General features: G+C 43.9%; 2 protein-coding genes across 2 annotated transcripts in view; both read right to left on the bottom strand.

Annotated features, from left to right (window-relative positions):
- dner (delta/notch-like EGF repeat containing) overlaps positions 1-20733 on the bottom strand; it is a 60104-nt gene that overhangs the window by 37213 nt on the left and 2158 nt on the right. The window lies entirely within an intron of this gene.
- On the bottom strand, positions 5701-8195 carry LOC119617914. The gene is made up of 2 exons (XM_037981081.1): positions 7822-8195; positions 5701-7727 (listed from the first exon to the last, which is right to left on the bottom strand). Exon 2 carries the CDS (start codon positions 7466-7468, stop codon positions 6467-6469), a length of 1002 nt encoding a protein of 333 aa, XP_037837009.1. The 5' UTR covers positions 7469-7727; positions 7822-8195; the 3' UTR covers positions 5701-6466.

Genomic DNA, 20733 nt, shown 5'->3' with positions numbered 1-20733 from the left:
CTCGTCCAGCTGAATATCATAACATTTCTGCTGGAATAACCGTGAAATGCAGAACTGGAGTCGTTTTAAGATGACAGCAAATCCAAAGAGTTCGTTCTCAGGCGTTCATTTACCCTCACTGAAAGCGCTTCCAGGCAAAAAAAAGGCTTAAAACAACGGCTGTTTTCAGACAATCACGTCCCTGTTCAGGCCTAGTCGTCGGGAACAAAGTGTTGGCTACAAACAGAACCTTTTTTCACTTTGAATTATTCCCTTTCTTCTCGCTGTGTCACTTGTATTTATTTACATCTTAATTCTACGCCTTTCGGAAAAAGAGTGAAACTGAAGAAATGAGCGTTTTTGTTTAAAACATGACTTCTGAGGCGCACATCAAAAGCTCAGTTTTGTTTTGTTTTTTTCTCCATTTTAGCAATTCAAATATCCCAGAGTTGTGACCCGTCGTAGTCGATTTCCATTGGAAAAAATGCAGAAAGGATTCATGTTTTTTTATTTGTTTTTGTCATTTTGAAGTGATAGTAAAACCTAAGTGCTAATCATTTCTGTTGTTTAACTTAGCATGGGTAATCACAGCATCTATGGAAAATATATGTTGATCAAGGTTTGAATCCTGGTGACGATTCAGCTGCAGAAGGAAAATAAAAAGATTTCATCTCTCTTTGACGGTGGATCAGTTTCAAGCATCAGCCGGTGCTTTTCCTGCCTTCCCTCGGCCTCGCTGCTCCCGCATTTGTGGCGCCAAATCCGATTCGATCTCTGCTGCGCACCACAGAAGGTTTCTGGAATTGAAAGCGACCTCCCGCCTTTTAAGCGGTCTGCCTCTGTGTGACACTCTGTTTCATCATTAGTCTCTGCGAAGAGAGAGAGAAAAAAAGTCCCTCCTGTCTGTGATCTGACTTTCTGAGGAGCAGAAACGCCATCGATTACTGCACACCTTCAGACTCCAGTGTATAGAGGTGGGGTTGGTGGAATGCACCGTGGTGCGGACGTGCTCCTCGGGCCGCCGACCGCTCGAGGTGGATGTCATTTTCACGATCTGAGAGTTAGTGGCTCGCTCGCTGACCTACATACAGAGGGGTCCCTGTAAAGCGAGACATCCGACAGCCACCTGACAGCAGTACGCTGATGCCGGCTTGAACGCTGAGCGGTTTCTGGTGTTAAATCAAAGGCGGTGAGGCCTGAGGCGTTTTTAACGCCCGCCACTAAAAGACGAAGGTGTTTGTGTCTTTGTCTTTCTGCCTACTAACAAAATATCTCATGAGCCACTAGATGGATTTTGATGAAACTTTGAGGAAATTATCACTGGATGTATGTCTGCAACTGGTTAACATTTGAAGCCAGCCCAATTCAAAATGGCCACCACAGACGCCTGACCTTAGAAAACAGAAAATGTCTACACCTCAGTCAGTTCTACAGATCAGGCCTTTAATTTTGGTCTGTTTTTATTTTTAGTCTGCATCTTGTTGTTTTGAGTGTCTAAAGTCCCTCTTTGCTTTGCGTCAGGCTGTAATCGGGTCTGGAGTCGGTGCTGCTGCTGCAGGAAATGAATCACTGGAAGTCTGAAAGTGGAGCATCCTGTTCCCAATGTCATGACTATTCAGATGTGAGGGACTGCGGGTCATTTTAGGTGGAACAGCAGGGTTGTGCTCGCTGCGGGTTACGCAGCCCCCCCGACACCTGTTGATCTTTTCGCTCCCTACATCATTGCTCTGTTGCCATGGAAACCGAAGGACAGGAAAAGGGGGACATGACACACACGACAAAACTGGGCCTCGCGGTAGGAGGCAACACCGGACATGTCTCATCCCTCTCCTCCCACCGGCTCCGTCACGGAAGAAGGGAAAAAATGGTTTTTCAGAAGCCGCGACGGCAAAAGAAGCAGCTTCTCGTCGTGTCTGAGCGTCTGAGAGGGGTTTGAACGTGACTCCTTTAACATGTCAGAGTGACGACAGAGGCGGGAAAGGAGGCTCTGAGCTGACAGAAGCAGCTTTGGATCAGGGGAGTTTGGGCTGGATGATGCTGAAAAGGAGGTGGGATAGATGCGTTCAGTTTGTCTAAACAAAACAAGAGGATGGTCGTGAATGAAGTAATGAGATTGAATTGTTGCCTAAAGCTTATTTTGACCTTTTTTTTAACTGTTCAAATCATGTGTTATCCCCATATTGATTGAAACTTTTGATAAACTGTGGTTCTGTTTAAGAGTTTTGGTCCATTCTCCTGTTCTTTAGCCCTCCCAACTCGCTAAAAGACTGTGACACTGTCAATCACAGTCTAACGTGACACTTTTTTTTACATCTTCAATAACTCAATGAAACTAACAGCATTTAAAAATTCAACAAAAGAACAAAAAGAAGAAAAGCCGTCACCTGGGGGAAATAGATGGTCTTCACCCAGTTCTGCTGCTGTGTTTGGTTCAAGTTAATAAAGACGGAGTTTGTTGCCACAGATTATAGTAATAATAACCTGCGCAAAAGGTGTGCAGCAATCAAAGCACAAAACAGACAAAAACTCTAACAAAGGTTAATGCTTATGTCTTATTGATTCCACAATACATGTGTGGTTATAATATAAACCATAAATCATGCCTTACTGTCAGCTTAATAAAACTCAAAAAATAAATTTTATTTGGACATAGCATCTCTTTAAAAGACAAAGTATTGAAAAAGGATTTTTTTGTATTATTTGAACATTTTAACTACATTTATGTGCTCATGATTAAGCTCCTATTCCACTAATTTTAGAATCTCTTTTGTTACATGATAATAATAACATACATCCAAATGTCCCCCCGTGTCTCATCCATCAACGTGAGGAGAAGCTGCTAATATGAGCTAATCTCTGTGAGTACCCCTCACTCCATCTGTGCCTCCTGGACCTCTTTGGATTAAACAGCTATTTATTGTCTGCAGCTGAGAGGAGACGTCTAGGACGCGCACAAGTGCATAAACATCTTCCGCAGCATGCCGGGTTTTTTCTCCCGGTTGGCCTTATTAAAGAACATATTTGTCATAACTCAAGGAATACTGTCCAAAGAGCAAAACCAAGACCAAAACACGGAGACGAAGATAAAGGTAAGTGAATTTATTTACAAGGGTGAAACTATGTACAGTGAGCGGTATCCGGAGGAGTCTGCAAGAGAGGGAGAGCTGGGTGCGTCTCGGGTACGAGTCTTGATCCAGAATAGTTGCTAGGTGGTGGTAATAATGTTTCTTTGTTTGCTTACGGATCCAGGAGGTGAATACAGCGCCGAAGAGAGGAGGAGCGGTTCCCAGAGTTCCAGGAGTGACGAGCCAGTTCCAGCAAGGTAAGTATCAGAATGGTCCCAGGTAAGTTGTCCTTAGTTCCCGTAGTCGAGACGTGGCAAAAAACCTAGGACATCCTATGAAGCGAGGAGCCAGTTTCCTCGAGGTACCCTTCAGAGGGATGTCCCTGGTGGAAAGCCAAACCTTGTCGCCCACCTTGTACTTGGGTGCCGCAGAACGGTGACGGTCGGCATGTCTCTTGTTCTGTTCGATGGTTCTCTGTAACGCCCTCCTAGTTTGCCTCCAAATACTCCGACATCTTCGTAGGTGTGCCTGCACAGAGGGAACAGTGATCTCAAGTTCGAAGCTGGGAAATAATGGTGGGTTATAACCTAGAGCCGCCTCGAATGGAGATAATCCTGTGGCTGAAGAGACGTGTGTTGTGTGCGTACTCGATCCAAACGAGCTTCTTGCTCCAGGTTGAGGGGTTGTCACTCGCCAGGCATCTGAGGGCCACCTCCAATTCCTGGTTGCATCTCTCGGACTGACCATTAGATTGCGGATGGTACCCTGACGTGAGACTCACCCCAGCCCCCAATCCCCTGCAGAAATTACGCCATACCTGGGACGTGAATTGAGGTCCTCTGTCCGAGACAATGTCCACCGGGATCCCATGGAGACGGAACACTTGGTTAGTGATTATTTCAGCTGTCTCAAAAGCAGTGGGGAGCTTGGGAAGTGGAACAAAGTGTGCTGATTTAGAGAAACGGTCAACAATGGTGAATATGACAGTGTGTCCTTGTGACGGTGGCAATCCCGTGACGAAATCTATCGCGATGTGTGACCATGGACGACTAGGTATGGGTAATGGCTGTAACAAACCGGCCGGAGGTTGATTACCGCCCTTAAAACGGGCGCAAGTGGAACAGGCCGAGACAAACTCTTTGATATCCACAGTCAGACTAGACCACCAGAAGTACCGGGTGGCCAACTTGAGCATTCGATTTACCCCTGGATGGCAAGAAAACTGCCGAGAGTGTAGCCAATCCAGTACCCTAGGCCTTACTGCTGTTGGGACGTAGATCTTGCCAGGAGGGCCTCCCCCGGGGTCAGGTTCAACCCGCTGGGCCTCCTGAATCTCCCTCTCAATGTCCCATGTGAGAGCTCCAACGATCAGGGACGGGGAAAGTATAGTCTCCTCTAGTTCTGAGGAGCTCTCCCGGGACCAAAGCCTAGACAGTGCGTCAGGCTTTACGTTCTTGGTTCCGGGTCTGAAAGTAATCGAAAAGTTAAATAGTCCAAAAAACAGGGACCACCTAGCCTGTCGGGGATTTAACCTCTTGGCGGTTTGAAGATATGCTAGGTTTTTGTGGTCTGTCCATATAATGAATGGAATCTCGCTCCCCTCTAGCCAATGTCTCCATTCCTCTAGAGCAAGTTTTATGGCCAATAACTCCCTGTTACCAACGTCCACAGTAGTTGCTTTCGGCCGAAGTAAGACGCCGAGAGAAATATGCACATGGATATACCTTATTGTCTTCTGTTGACCTCTGTGATAGGACGGCCCCTACCCCTGTATCGGATGCGTCAACCTCTACAATGAATTGCAGCTTAGGATCAGGGTGGCGAAGTATCGGAGCCGAGACAAAACAGGCTTTCAATTCACTGAAGGCCAATTGCGCTTCAGGTGACCAGTTGAAGGACTGTTTGGTGGAAGTGAGTTGTGTGAGAGGGGTTGCAATCTTACTGTAGTCCTTTATGAATCTGCGGTAGAAATTGGCGAAACCTAGGAATCTCTAGAGTTGACGACGATCGGTGGGAGTGGGCCAGTCTGCGACAGCTCGGGTCTTCTCAGGGTCTGTCTGATAGAAACCCTGTCCAAAAATAAAACCCAGAAAGTTAACGGTGGTTACACTGAACTCACACTTCTCTGCCTTGATGAATAGTTGGTTCTCTAGAAGGCGTTGCAAGACTGCTTTTACGTGGTTCTGATGCTGTGCTGGATCCTGTGAAAAGATGAGGATATCATCAAGGTAGACGAAGACAGACATGTTAAGAAAATCTCTCAAAACGTCATTAATTAATAACTGGAACACTGCAGGGGCGTTGGTGAGTCCAAATGGCATGACTAGATACTCGAAGTGTCCGAGAGGAGTCTTGAAGGCTGTCTTCCACTCGTCCCCCTCCCGTATTCTTACCAAATGATAAGCGTTTCGAAGATCCAGTTTAGTGAATATGGTAGCAGCATGAAGTTGTTGGTGGACCGAATCGATTAATGGAAGAGGATATTTGTTTTTCACGGTGATCTGATTTAGTCCTCGATAATCGATGCAAGGGCGGAGGCTCTTATCCTTCTTTTGAACAAAGAAAAACCCTGCTCCCAAAGGGGATTTGGATGGACGAATGATGCCAGAAGCCAGGGAGTCCTCAATGTAAGACTTCATTGCCTCCCTCTCGATAATCGATGCAAGGGCGGAGGCTCTTATCCTTCTTTTGAACAAAGAAAAACCCTGCTCCCAAAGGGGATTTGGATGGACGAATGATGCCAGAAGCCAGGGAGTCCTCAATGTAAGACTTCATTGCCTCCCTCTCCGGTCCTGAAAGGTTAAACAACCTGCTTGATGGTAATGTCTCCCCTGGAATGAGTTCTATGGCGCAGTCGTACGGACGATGTGGTGGCAAGGATAATGCTTTAGATTTACTAAATACGGGAGCAAGATGGTGATACTCAACCGGGATTTTGGTTAAATCTACGGCTTGTTCAGGTTCAGTCCTGACGTTGGATGAAGGCAACGCAGAATGTAGACAATTTTATAGACAGAAGGGACTCCACGACTCAATCCTTTTTTCTGCCCAATTAATTACTGGGTTGTGGATCTGTAGCCAAGGAAACCCTAAAATCATCTGAGAGTTAGATGCAGAAAAAACTAAGAACTCACTCTCCTCTCTGTGATTCCCTGACACCAGAAACTGTAGTTTCTCCACCTTGTGTGTGATCTTAGTGATAACTTGACCAGAAATGTCCATAACCGGAAGAGGAGAAGATAACGGGGTAAGTGTTAACTGTAGCTTTTCAACTAAATTTCTAGAAATCAAACTTTGCTCTGCGCCTAAATCGATTAGTGCGTGGACTGGAATCTTCATTTGACGGTTTAGGAGGGTAGAGTGGACAAACAATCGTGATCCGAGAGGTTGTGTGAGGCTACTCACTAGTACCCCTCGGTTAACTAGTGAGTCTTCCCTTTTAAATGAGGGCATCTGGCTCGGAAATGATCTTTCTCCCCGCAATAAAAGCATTCCCTAGCTTCTACGCGCCTAAGTCTCTCTTCTGCCGTTAGTCTTACTCTCCCCACCTGCATAGGTTCTGAGACCATATTCGGGATCGTTGGTTCGTTCTCTGTGATAGCAGCGTGATGACCGAGGTTGGTAGTCCGATCCCTTCTCTCCCGTTGTCTCTCACGCAGGCGGTTATCCAGGCGTATGGCCAGAGTGATCAAATCATCCAGAGCCCGTGGCTCCTCCCATCCCGCTAGCTGGTCCTTGAGGGATTCTTGAAGAGAATGAATGAAAACTCCCTTCAAGGCTGACTCGTTCCATCCGGAAGTAGCCGCCAGTGTCCGGAAGTCGATGGCGAATTGGGCCACAGAGCGTGAACCCTGCTTTAAGTTCCATAATTTCTGCGTGATTTCTGTATCTGTATATTTGAGCCCAAAAGTCTGTTCAAAATCCTCAATAAATTGGTTGAAGGGGGTTACCTGGATAGCCCGAAAACTGTACTTAGCTTCTGCCCATCCTAGTGCCTTATCGAGAAGAAGCCCAATTACATAAGCGATCTTTGCCGACCCATTGGCAAAAGACTGCGGCGAGCGAGCAAATACTAAATAGCATTGAAGAAGGAACCCTGCACATTTGTCGATCTCCCCTGAAAAAGGTTCGGGAGTCGGCGAGGGAACCTCACGAAAATGTCCGGGATTTGATACCGGAAATGACGTGACCGAAGAAGCGGATGCGGAAGAGGAATCGGCAGCGGCGGGAACTAGCGATGACATTTTTTGATGGATTTCTTGAGTTAGGAGGGTTAATTGGTCCAAACGACTCGTTTCAGACTGTTGTCTTTCACAGAGAACATTAATCAGGGATTCGTGGCGAGCTAGTAACGAAGCGGCCTCGGAATTTTCCGGTCGAGAAGAGGGTTCCGTCATAGCTACGGTGGCCCTCTTAACCCACATAAATCTGTCCGCCGATTTGGCGAAGTGCAAAAAAAATATATATTAGCACAGAGCTAACACAAGGCTGTGACTGTGATAAACCTCACGTGTCTGGAGTTGGTAACGCTCTTGGACTATTTATGGCTGGAGCATACTGTCATAACTCAAGGAATACTGTCCAAAGAGCAAAACCAAAACCAAAACACGGAGACGAAGATAAAGGTAAGTGAATTTATTTACAAGGGTGAAACTATGTACAGTGAGCGGTATCCGGAGGAGTCTGCAAGAGAGGGAGAGCTGGGTGAGTCTCGGGTACGAGTCTTGATCCAGAATAGTTGCTAGGTGGTGGTAATAATGTTTCTTTGTTTGCTTACGGATCCAGGAGGTGAATACAGCACCGAAGAGAGGAGGAGCGGTTCCCAGAGTTCCAGGAGTGACGAGCCAGTTCCAGCAAGGTAAGTATCAGAATGGTCCCAGGTAAGTTGTCCTTAGTTCCCGTAGTCGAGACGTGGCAAAAAACCTAGGACGTAGGCAACAACAGAGAACGTAGTTAACACTAGGAGCAGGAGTCAAGGTTAGACGCTGAGGTGGAGAATCTAACCCAGTAGGTTCGATGCTCCAGCGAAGATCTAATCTCAGCCTGTTGCTTAAGTACTGGATGGTCTTGTCAGTGAAAACTGGAACACCTGTGGAGTAATGATTAGTGGTGCCGCCCAAAAGGCGGAGCCAAACCCAGATCCTCACAATATTGTCCAACAAACCTAAATGCCAAATTCTGAGCATCTGAGACGGCGACAGCGGGAGTCAGTTCTGCATCTGTTACCGAGGCTCGCTTTCAGACGGGAAGTTTGCTTGGTAACGCTTTATTTGAAGGGGTGTGCATGAGACCGACGTGACAGTGTCATAATCATGACACAACACCTGTCATGAACATGAATGAGTCTTTATGAAGTCTTTATTAAACCAAGATAAAAAAAAATGTCTTCATTTTTATCTCTGTTAATGTCAGGTTGTCATCACAAAGGCATTTTAAACAATGTCAACTTCGCATTAAATGTGTCATAATTTACCGAATGACACTTAATGACAGCAGTCATAAACGTGCATGAAGACTCATCCATGCTCATGACAGGTGTTGTGTCATGTTTTTGACAGTGTCACGTCAGTCCTATGCACGCCCCTTCAAATAAAACATTACCGTTTACTTTAATTCAGCTGTCAGACTCAGTAACTCAACAAATATGCATCGATCAGAACCTGAGTTTTGTTGAGGTTTGAGGATTTTAACTGTTTAACACTGGAGTCCTAACCAATACCTTTAACCACGACAGGGTGAATTGGTCATATTTTCTTTGCAGTGTATATTATTACACTGTAAAAACAAACCATACGAATTTAATTATTAAAACTGGTGTAATTTCTACTTATTTTTAGATTGACTTTAACTTTACTGTCAAAACTCCATCAGAATAGTTACTTTAGGAGTTTAAACATTGATGGTTTTACTTTTCATTGCATTATAAATCAGATTTCTTATTAAAGAAGGTTAAAACATTGCCTTTGTTTTAACCATTGCATTTTTTGTTTTAAGTCACTGTTAAAATGACTATCAGGCCACGCTCCTGCACTTAAACTTAAAAACCATTCAAGCTGGTAAAATAATTAGTTTTATTCTATATTGTTACTTGTTTTCGAGTGTTGTTTTGTTTTTTCTTGTAAAATACATCTTGATCTCAACAAAATTGTTCTCTGGTTAAATGAATGTAATTTTAAATGTTTAAGATCACAGCTTTAGTAGCAAAACTTAAAAACTGGGAATTTTTGCAACACTTTTTATTTAATATTGAGCTACTACTGAACTCCTCCTAACAATTACTTAACTTTAACAGTTTGCATGACAGTATATTATACAACTCAATATGAAACACTGTGGAATGAAATTCATTGCCTCCTTGAGGAAAACTGGTTTGTCTTTATGTGACCAATCATTTGAATCTTGTAGTCTTAACAAGTGCTTATCTCAGCTGATGCTTCATGATTTAGGACTGTTTTGCCTTAAAAATGGTTGGAACTGGCAGTGGATTAAAGTTTACTCACCTCAAGTCCTGCAGCTGAAAAACCCTCTGATGAAACAGAGGCTTCAGGTGCAGAGACGTGTGCTGCTGCTAATTTTACAAGCTGGGGAACTTTATATTCCTTCATATTTACCACTCCAGCGCGGAGGGGGGTTCACGTGTTCCCACAGTAAGGCTGAGCTCACCTGTGACCATGGTTTCCACTTGACGATCCTTTCAAAATAAAATACAATGGCAAAAACAAACTTTGGGACTTGTTTGTTTGCGTTTGTCGTTTGTTTTTAGGAAGGGTGGAAAAGTGTCTTTAGGTAACAGTTGCATTAACTCTTTAAATTTAACTTTAAAGATTCATAAATTCCTGTTTATCTGTTGCATAAACACAGAGATGTCCGTTAATCCTGCTACTCACAGCCGTCGTAGTAAAAATATGGTGGTTAGACGCAATAAATGTAAAACCTTTCCAGCATTTCCACTCAGGATATGCCAGGAACTCTTGCTGTGTGCCAATATGATTCAAAATAACTGAGAGAATTTTGCTCGTTCGCTTTAAAATATGTTTTTTTATTAAACAACATTATTATTTTAGAACTTAGGGTACATTTTTGAATTCAGACTGAATATATTGACATAAATAGTTTGTGCAGTTTGTAACAATCATTCTAATTTTCACTTGATAACTCACTGATTTAGATTCTAAGCCTTATCAATAGTTAGTAATTAACACCCTGTTTTGGTGAATTGGTTTGCAGAAAAGAATCCATTAAAATAGGGAAAGAGTAGCCTGACATGCTTCACTGTCAAAATGTTTATTTTTCTCGACTTTGCATTCGTCTCAGTTTCTTCCTCTTGGGGGATGGGGCTATTTTTTTTCTTCCATTTCGCCCGAACCTTCTCAAAACAGAGTGACATATCCATCAAGCCATCAGCATCCTCGGCTGACAGTCGCTGGGAGCCGTTAACTTATTGCTTTTCACAACAACTAAATCAGACAGCCGCACTGATCTCACACACGCTTTCTGGCTTCGCGCCAGCGTGTCGAACACACGCAAACCCAGAGAAACAAAAAGATGCGTGTCACTAAAACGCTAAAACACACACCACCCACCTGACTCACACACCCGTCAAGGTGACAGGAGCAGCTGTGACGAGACGCAGAAGCAGATGGGTTTTATTATGGGGGTAAATTGGAGCTGAGTGAGGGCTACTTCTTTAAACATCATCGAGATGAGAGTGAAGCAATTTGCTGCTCTATTAAAGGTAAAAATAGAAATGAGGGCGGACAGAATGCTATTTTTAAAAAAAAGCCCACCTGTTTCCTATCCAGGACATAAATGGAGGTTTTACTGCCACACTCGGGAAAAATGAAATAGCTTCCAGCAGAAAACTAAGAGCTCTGTTTGAAAGTCGGCGATATGAAAGAAACTGGCAGCACGGGCTGTTGGGAAACGCACCACGGCAGCGGCTGACACAAGCAGGAGATGAAACATGATTACAGCGGGACAGGTTTTATTTCCCATCAACTGCGTCGGTGCTTCGCCTTAAAAAAGGATTCCTGTGTTGTTCTGCAACCAGCTGTGTTGTTAATGATGTTTTTTACTGTAAAACTGTTAAATAATACCCATGACATTTTTAATGACTTAAGTAGTAGTAACGTAAAATCGTAACACAAAGGGAGGAGTCTCATTTTCATCATTTCTCTCCCTGTTAAATGCTGGAGTAGACTGTTTCCTATCCAGTTTGTGGGTTTAGATACTTCTCTGATTAAAGCATTAAGGCAAGCAACAATGTGATAAAGACGGGGCTTTGGTGTGAGCATTTAGACTCCTCACTTGACTGTGAACCAGCCGTAAACCTCCTGAGGACGCTTGTTTAAGACGTCCGTTTATCCCTGCAGTCCGTCTGTCAAGGTTGTGGGGTTTCTTTGTTGAATTTTGTTGTGTTTTCTGACTCCGGTTCAGTCAGGGGTTTGGATTTTCACGTTCCCAGACTCTGTAAACTCTGCCCCACACATCTGCTCATGAACCCTCCTGCTCTCGCTCACCAATCATCCATCCCGGCGTATTCCTAATTTGGGTTTGGATTTAAACCTTTCGTTTCATACCTTCCTGCCTATCAGCCCGCCATCTGGCCTCCACCTAAACCTGAAATATCTGAGCTTTGACCAATATATGGAGACGCTGCGGCAACATCACTTCAGCGACATCAGTGACAGCGCTCTACCGACGCCGCTATCTTTGGATATCAATCACAGTTGGAAGATAAACTGTGTAGTTTTCTTTCTTTGTATTGGTAGGATTAAAGACTTTTATTGTTGTTCTTTTTAAAGCCCGACTTTGGTCAGTGTCTGCAAACTGGGCTTTTCTTAGACGTTATAACATCGTTTTAGTGTGCTGACTCTGACTCAAACAAAAGTTTTACAGGTTTCCCCGGTACGTTGATGAGGTAGTGATATGTACTGAGGTAAAGGACGTTCAGCTTCTTCGTGAAATTTACGGTTTTGGAAGTTTTCTGCTCAGCAATGGAAACTGAACACGGCATGCCCTGGTTTTGTAGATTGTAGCGTAAACAACTCATCGAGGGCGACGGGGGGAGGGTGATGCAACGAGCAAATCGTCCGTACTGACAGGCTAACACACCTGACAGGCGGAAATTGCCGCACGGCTTGAAAAGCTGCTAAACAACCAACCAAGCGGTAATCGTGAGCAGCTGCTGCAGCCTCGACCGGCGTTGGGCGTCTCTGACCCGTCACAGTCAGGCACCGTCCACAGATCAAAAGGACCAGGTGGTGTGTGAAATGGAAATGACCGGTGTGTGCAGCCAACAGCTCTCCTGTTCAAAGGTAACAAAGGCCCACCTCATCACACCGACCGACATTAACATGAACGGCAGTCAAAGCTCAAAGCGGGCTCTTTTTTTTTTTTTTTTTTGGTGAGAGGTGGCCGCGGAATCAAAGCTATCAGCGGGGCTAAAAACAGCCCTCTGATGTTGCTGAATTCATCGAGACACCTGTTAGATACAAGGACGCACCTTTACCTTTGTGATCAATGCAGCGTTCGCTTTGGTTTATCATGTTTAGATAAAAAAGATGACAGAAGACAGCCTCTCTCTCTGTTCTGGACCTTTGATCCCCTTTCCTCTTGTTCAGTCAGGAAATTTGATCTGAAACCCACATTTCCCTGAGCTTAACCCAACCTTCTCCAAACATCACTTCCTGTTTGGCACCAGTAGTGGCAAATCGAAAACCTTTTTTTTTTAGAAACAGAAAAGAGAAGGTTGCCTTTTTTGAACAAATGCATATCGCCTGTCATCTTGCATGACCTGTTAGCGCTCTGAGTATGTGTTGGGGATGACTCTCAGCTACTACCACATCACATTTTAGCTCAATATGTGTAGGACTGACTAAGTTATGAAGATTTTTGTGTTGGCTAATGCTGATTAGCTGTAGCGGCCATTTTGGATCAGGTTGTAGACTCATATCCATTGAAAGTTTCGTGAAAATCTGTCCTGTGCCTCATGAGATATTTTGCTAACAGACAGGCAGAGTTGACTCCTACAGTTAACATCAAAGTCTAAACCAAAGGTGTCACATGATTTGTCAGCGCTCAGTGTCTGCGACGGGGATCACTCTCAGCTACTTCCACACCCAGTTGTAACTCACTATCCCTAAAACTCACAGGCTTGCAGCCATTTTGGTGTTTGCTAAGGTCGATCAGCTGTGGCGGCCATCTTGAATTAGGTTGACTCGAAAAGGTAAATCAGTTATGGATGAACAACCACTGGTTACTTTCTGTGAGTTTCATTAAAATTCCTCGACTGGTTCTGGAGATATTTTGCTAACAGACTGATAAATAAACAAACCCACAGGTGGTTACGTGACGGCCTGCCTTTCATGGTGGCCGGTGATGTTTAAGCAATGCACGCATTCAGTGGACAATCTCTGTGACAAACAAAAATGACTGACATGGCAGCGCTGTGATTTTTCTAGTTGAGGACCCTCATTTATTTAGAGCTTATTGAAGGATTTTAGGCTCAACTTGCTGCTGCTTCATTCTGTTAAATCAACACAACTCCTCACAGCCTCACTCTGGGCCTCAACCTTCCCGCATCGTGCTGTCACTCCGCACCCTTCCTCCCCCTCCTTGTTTCAGAACCACTTGGAAAACTCTGAAAATCGCTGATTGCCACAACAGAAGTGGCATCAGCTGAAAACAAAAACACACGCAAGAAGCAAAATCATTAATAAAGATATATTTTTTTTACTGTTTTCCTCACGGCTCCAAACTTCCCTCTGACTAACAAGCTGGGTATTTCAAACAGACCAAAGGCTGGAGACGAGCTCTGAGCTCTTTTAATTGGACGCAGTCGGAGCCGAATCTGTCGCAGCACGCTGGATGTGCCCTGGGAGACGAGGGCCGACGACCACAGACGCACACAGACACACGCCAACTTTCTGACAATTACTACGAGACTCAAAACACGGCTTTGTTTACATTCAGCGCGTCCGGTCAGTTAGGAGCCCCGAGTATTTACATCCAGACGTACTGGGAAACAAAACCTTCTTTATGTTAATACCATCTGGGCATCACTTATGAGAATAATAGCCAGACTAGATTTAAAAAAAAAAAAAAAGTCCTGGATTTTTTTTTTTTTCACAGGTTGAGATCTTCTCAGCATCCCGAGTCTGCTGACACTTCTAAAAAAAAAAAAAAAGAGCTCATTAAACTTGTTTCAAATGCAAATCAAGTTATTTCTAGAGTCCCTTTAAAGAAAATCTATTTTTTTCTTTTTATTCTGAAATGGAGAAGTGGAATTTATTCATTTGGGTTACATTTATAGGAGGATGGATATACGTTCACACATGTAGTTTCAGGAACCCCTGAGTGGAAGTGTTGGTGACTGACGCTCTGACCTCAGACCTGTTCTGTTGCCTCAAAGATAATAAAACCTTCAAAGACAGCTTCCTGTTCCTAATTAATCTGATTTAATTACACCGCCTCATCAACAGCCAGTAAGGAGATGCTGTCATTTACAGATAAAAACTGGAGAGCAGAGTTCTTCTCCTCGTGACCCACGAATAGTTTTTTTTGTATTTTTGTGTTTGGAGCCTGTGATGAATTGGTTCTCAAAGTTGTCGACACCATCCAGTGTGAAGAGGGGCCTTAAAAACTCCAAAACAAGACAGACGCCTTTGTGTTTGGGGGAGATCAGGCCTTGTAGATGACCCTGGTGGTATTCTTGGTCCTCCAGTGTGTCCTCTTATCTTACAGTATCACCGTTGTCACATGCTTTCTAGACATAAATTGTTAAGTTTTAGGAATATGATTACATTTTAAATTATTTCAAATTAGACACGGTACTGCGGCTGTGCCTCTTAAAGGTTTCGTTCGTCGGACCTCTGAGCAACAAGGACCACCTCTAGATGGGAGTGCAGCATTCCCAAACAAAAAACTGCCTTTTAAACAATCAGTTTTGTCATACAAAGCAAAAATAAATACAAATATGCATCTTAAGAACTCAAATTTGTCAGCACTGACTTTTAACTTTTAATCTAAACACAAAAAATACTCCGATCAGAGTCTATGCACTTTTAGATATGCATCGTTATGGTAGGAATTTGCATTTTGTGTAAGTAGATGTAATATGTTCTGTGTACTTGTTTGTGCTATTAGTCTTTTACTCTTATTTGGTCTCTTTTTTTTTTGCTTGCCTCAGGGACTGCAGATAGAAATTAGCTAGAAAGCTATAATCTGTTATGGTGCGTCTTGACTCAATCTGAGTTTAATGTGTTTTTTTTTCTCTCTGTGCATGGTTCCTGACAAATAAACGAATAAAGACAAAGATACAGTCTCAAACAGTTGGTCTTTTATTTGAAAACCTCGGTGTCATTTTTCTAACCCTTTTTGTCTCTCTTTTTAGTCATTGCGGGGAAAAAGAAACTGATCATAGTTTCATTTAACACCGACACATTATGGGGATTTCTCGTTCGTTTCGTCATTGTCTGCCGGTACAAAACGCTGCTGCTGATCTTTCTGCAGAAACGAGAACATGTTTCCTGTCAGTTACAGGATTGGTTTTACGAATTTATCGTTAGTTTTTTTTAAGGCCCTGTTTGTCTGTTGCCTTTCGGCCGCTGATCTACGTTTTCTGTCACGCCAAAACTGTTTGAAACCAGAGTGTCAGAGTGGACGTTTTTGGAAACGGCTGAAACACGCAGAAGGCGCAGGCGCAGGCCATTAAGATATAAAAATCACAGCTCCAGCTAGTGACCTAGCATGGAAACTACCATGTATGCAACGTTTTTTGGTGGGTTTTTGCAGTCTCGCCTTAACAGCGGTTGCATTACCGTGTGAACATGTAAAGTTTTCACAGTCAACACTGGAAATGTCTGTAACGTCTAAGGTCTAAGGCTCATTATGGCCTAGCCTCATCTCATCAGCCAAAACAAATTAAAATCAATTAACTTAGAAAGATCACTCAGATATTAGCTGAAAAAGCATTTCCCCTCATCACCAAAGCAATAACAAGTTGTGAATTTGCACAGGATCCATCTCAAACACTGAAGTCAAACAATCAGATGCTCTTAAAAGTCCAGACACAAAAGCGGAGTTGTTGGTACCTTTTTTTTTACTGTTGCTGCTCATAAACATCAGCTGCCGCCAATGTACTGATTGCACATCTTTGTTTACAACTTTGGCATGCTCTGCAGCAAGGAGTATGAATTTCATCATCATCATCATCATCATAATTATCAGTACCACGCTGGTTTGGTGAAACTTTTGTTTGTAAAGTGAAAACTGAGATCAGAGCCGATCCACAGCTAATGGTTGGTCTTTGGGAAGCTCTGAGCCCTCGTGGTGAGAAGTGCTGCTGCTTAAATCTGTTCTTACACAAGCCCTCGCAGATTTAGCAGCGTGAGTCTCGGTTTAGTCCATAAGTGTGGAGTTTGGGATGGGGCCAAGCTGCAGCACAAAAACCTACGTAAAACACTGACTTTTAGCTTTTACTCACTGCAGCTCAGCTATATATACATATATATATATATATAAGTATAAAGAAATACACCCGAGATACTTCGTATGGAAGGACTCAACATGATTTAGCTGCATAAAGATCGATTAAAAGGTTTAAAACATGAAGGTCTTAAGGGTTTTTAGACATTAAGGAAATGACAAGACCATTTTTTTTTTACTTTCAGAAAGTGCCAAGCGAGCAGTTCAGCCATGTTTCCCTCTTTTTTTTTTTTTAATAATTCTTTTTTTATTAATACAAAGCTTATCCAACCATCTGCAGGCTGAAGCTCTCAGCAAGAGAGTGAAAAGCTCCCAAAATGTCAAGCTGCTCCTTAAATCTGTTCTTACACAAGAGCGCGGAGGGTAAAAACGAGGAAAACACCTAAAAAAAAAAACCTCATCTTGAATAAAGCTTATGTAACGGTGAAACAGCAAAACAAAGGTGGTGGTGGTGGTGGTGGAGGGGGAGGCTCCATTAGATGATGAGAGGAGGCGAGGGAAGGGTGATTAGCAAACTTCTCAGCTGAGATCTGAAGGAAACATCGGTGCGTTCACACAGGCTTGTTAGGCAGATCCTCCTGCTGCAGCCAAATTACTCACCTCTGATCCCCGCCTCCGGCACACTGCCTCTGCAAAGAGCCGCAACAGGACGCACTCTGGGTTTCAAACGTCCAGCTGCAGTCAGGCGATTGCGTTCACCCACCACGGGCGCAACCATCACAATATGTTGGCAATGTCCTAAAGTAAAGGTATGAACTAAACAGAAACAGAGGAAAATCTGTTGCTCAACCGCCTTTATCATCTGTGTCAAGGCCTGCCATATTATGAGCAGTTTACTGATGTTGCTTACACATCAAGGTTGCATTACACCCACAGAATCACTTGTTTGAACCAGTTAAAGCCAGTTTTTTGGCGACACATAGTAATATTACTGATATCACAATTAAGTGGCGCTCCGGCCCTCTTTGTCGGGCGGAGCCAAGGATCTATACGAGTCGGCGTTTCCTTTGTTCTGGGCTTCTCTCTGCTTCATCCCCGAGACGTTGTAGATCGAAGTCCCAGCTCTTGTACTACTTCTCTGCCCTTATTAGAATAAAGAGTTAAACTCTAGTTCTTTTGTAGCGTCATCCTTTAAAGGGTAAATTTTCTGAGTTCTCCCTCCTCTGGGATAAAAGGACCAGAAGTGAGCCCAGGGTGGTGCGTTGGTGAAAAATAGTTTGGGGCTTATGATGATTGATTTGAACCATTTCCTTTTTCCCCAGGGTGGAATATTTATACAACATACAACTTCGCTGACCTTTAAAAACAAAACCTGGGTGCCCAAATTTGATCTTATTGTGTTTAGTGATCGTGACTGGCTGCAGCTGGTGGATTCTTTTCGTCAGGGTAAAAAGGATTTGTTTGACAGCGCCCACGGGGTTGACCAATGCTCAGAACTTTTAGACTTCAGATTTCAAGATTATTAGTTAAACATACAGTGAATACAAATTATACAGATGTGTCACCGCTTTGCCTTGGTTTAGAAGAAGATCCAAACGGTCACTCTCAGTGGAATGGAAGTTGGTTTGATCAAGCCTGCCATGATCTGGAAACTGCAGGAATTCCAAAACTACTGTCCACAGTGAAACCAGTTTTATATCAACATGGACTGAGAGGCTTCTGACCAAGAAAGAAGCTCCTGATCCAAATGGGACGCCTTTAATGCCGACAGAAATGACAAGCCGGACACTTTCTGAAGTAAAGTTTTATGGTCAGACGAGACAAAGATTGAGCTTTTTGGCCACAATGACAAGAAGTAGGATTGGAGGAGTCAAGGTGAGGCTTTCAAACCTAAGAACACAGTGGCAACAGTCAAGCATGGTGGTGGTAGCATCATGCTGTGGTGCTGGTGCGTTGCACGAAGTGGCGAAAAATGAAGAAGAAGGGCTCCCACCAAATTCTTTAACTTCACCACAGTTTAAATGATGGATGGTTGACACTGGGACAGAACTGGGTGTTCCAACAGGACGATGATCCCGAATAGCAACACTTTAAAACTGGTTTCTGATTGGATAAATCAGACTAAAATTAAACATGTGGTTTGGACTTCTCAAAGCCCTGACCTCAGCATTATGGAAAAGCTGGGTCCACGCCACAAAACCAACCAATTTACTCTGAACTCTACCAATTCTGACAAGAAGAATGGTGAAATTGTGCGAGAAAGAAGTCTAAGACTACAAAAAGTGTGTGTCGAGGTACAACTTGCTGAGGGACATTAAACCAAATGTTAGTGAGTGTGTATTTGTCCATATTTGAGCTGTATGTATGATTTTGAGCCTGTGTGGATTAGAGAAAATCCACAACAGACTCAAACTTGTGCACCCAGTTCTTGTTTTTAAAAAGATCACAGAAGTTGGGTGTTGATTAATCACTCCATCACAGACAGCCAAAAGCTAACAGAGCATCCATGCCCACGGTGAGCATGTGTAAACCTCGGACTGCAGCTGTACGTTCAGTCTTCAAATTCTGCCAAGATCTGCTGCTTGCACATACACAACCAGCAGAGAAAACCAAGTAAGAGCCTTTTGAACTTTCTGTAAAACAAATACCTGTTCTGAGCCTCCAACGCCTCACATGAGTCGTGCAGAAAAACAACCAAATCCATCAGGGCGCGCAGCGACAACAACAGCAGCAGCCTTAGCGGCAGCACGGCCCTTCAATAATGAATAAGTGAAAGGCTGAGAAGCTAATAACACAGAGAAAGGCCAGTGGCTGTGAATTCCAACAGGACTGAAAAAGGTGCCGGCGGTTATTAAAACCCAGCGAGTTTAACAAGAAGATTGGGTTTGTTTTCCCCCTGCGGCGCTCGCTGCTGTGCTTCGCATTTGGCTGCTTTGATTCCTGCAGCAGAAAACAAGACCAGGGAGCAAAGCAGGATCTGCAACATAGCCCGAGAAACGACGGACTGCCGCGACAAGCAAAGGTCCTGAAACGAACGGGATGGGACCAGCTCGGGACGTGTGGTTGAGGACGGGGGAGACGCAGAGCAGCTCCGCGCTCAGGCACTTCAGGTCTTTAACCAAACCTCCGCTGACTGATGCTCCAGTTTCCATGGAGAAGAAAAGAGGAGTTAGTCAAAAAAAAAGAAAAATCAATGATTCCCCTCCAGTCCCAGCTCGGAGCGTTTGCCAGAGCTCAGCTTCAGTGGTGCATGAGAGGCATAAAGCTCGAGTGGATGTTCTGAGCCTTGTTCGAAGTCTGCGGGCGCCGAGGGCCACGGCATCCGCTCGGGCCTCTGACTCCATCAGCATCCGCCATCGCACTGTTTGCCCGTGAACAGGGAGGTGGGGAATCTGGTTGCCACCTGTTGGCGATCCTGCCAAAACTCTGTCACCTTCTCGTTTCCTCCTCCCATGATGCCGCGGGACGCTCGTTCCCACATACGCTACTGACGCTCGGCTAATGTCTTTAGGCCTGAAAGGAAGCTCGTGCAATCACTGAGCGGCAGGGCAGGTTTATGAAAACATCAATAAACTCAATAAGAAGAAGAAGAAGGAGAGGGGGAAAAGTGCTTCATTCGAGTAAAAGGGGCCTGCGTGGGACGTTTTAATGTCCTTCAATATAATAAAGGAGCGCAGAAATCTGGTTCACCAATAAAATGAAAAAAAAAGAGGTTGTTCAGGAAATCTTAAGGCAATTAGTGACTTATAATGCAATATTTGAAGAAAAGCAGCATGAAGGGGTATTTCCATGCTCTAAAGCAGGCTGGCTGTATTCAATGGATACAAACTCTTTTCTTTTGGCATTCAGAGTATGAGTGATGGGAGTCGTTCCACTCTGACGTTCGGCTCAACATCTTTAAAATCAGCTGAGTTACAACCAGTTTTTGTGATAGCCAATATTTGTGGCGGCCAATTCGAATCGTGTGGACTCCAAACGTTGCAATCAGCTGTAGATGCAAAGACTTCTCTCTGGGAGTTTCGTTCAAATCTGTCCGCTGGTTCATGAGATTTTTTCCTGACAGACAGACAAACGGACACCTTTAAAGGCAGCAGGTGATAGTTAACACGTGAAACCCGTTCCCTATGACATCCTGGAACATTCTCTCCACATGTGGAAAAACATGGCAGATTGATGTGTTTTCCTTCTGTAAGCATTGGTCAATAACTATAACAATTTCCTGTTCATACCCAGTACATTATACTATGGGGGGGGGGGGGGG

This window comes from Kryptolebias marmoratus, linkage group LG2 (genome assembly GCF_001649575.2).
Source record: "Kryptolebias marmoratus isolate JLee-2015 linkage group LG2, ASM164957v2, whole genome shotgun sequence".
Lineage (NCBI taxonomy): Eukaryota > Metazoa > Chordata > Actinopteri > Cyprinodontiformes > Rivulidae > Kryptolebias > Kryptolebias marmoratus.
Note: the sequence above shows the minus strand (reverse complement) of the source record. Positions and strands in the feature narration are given on the sequence as shown.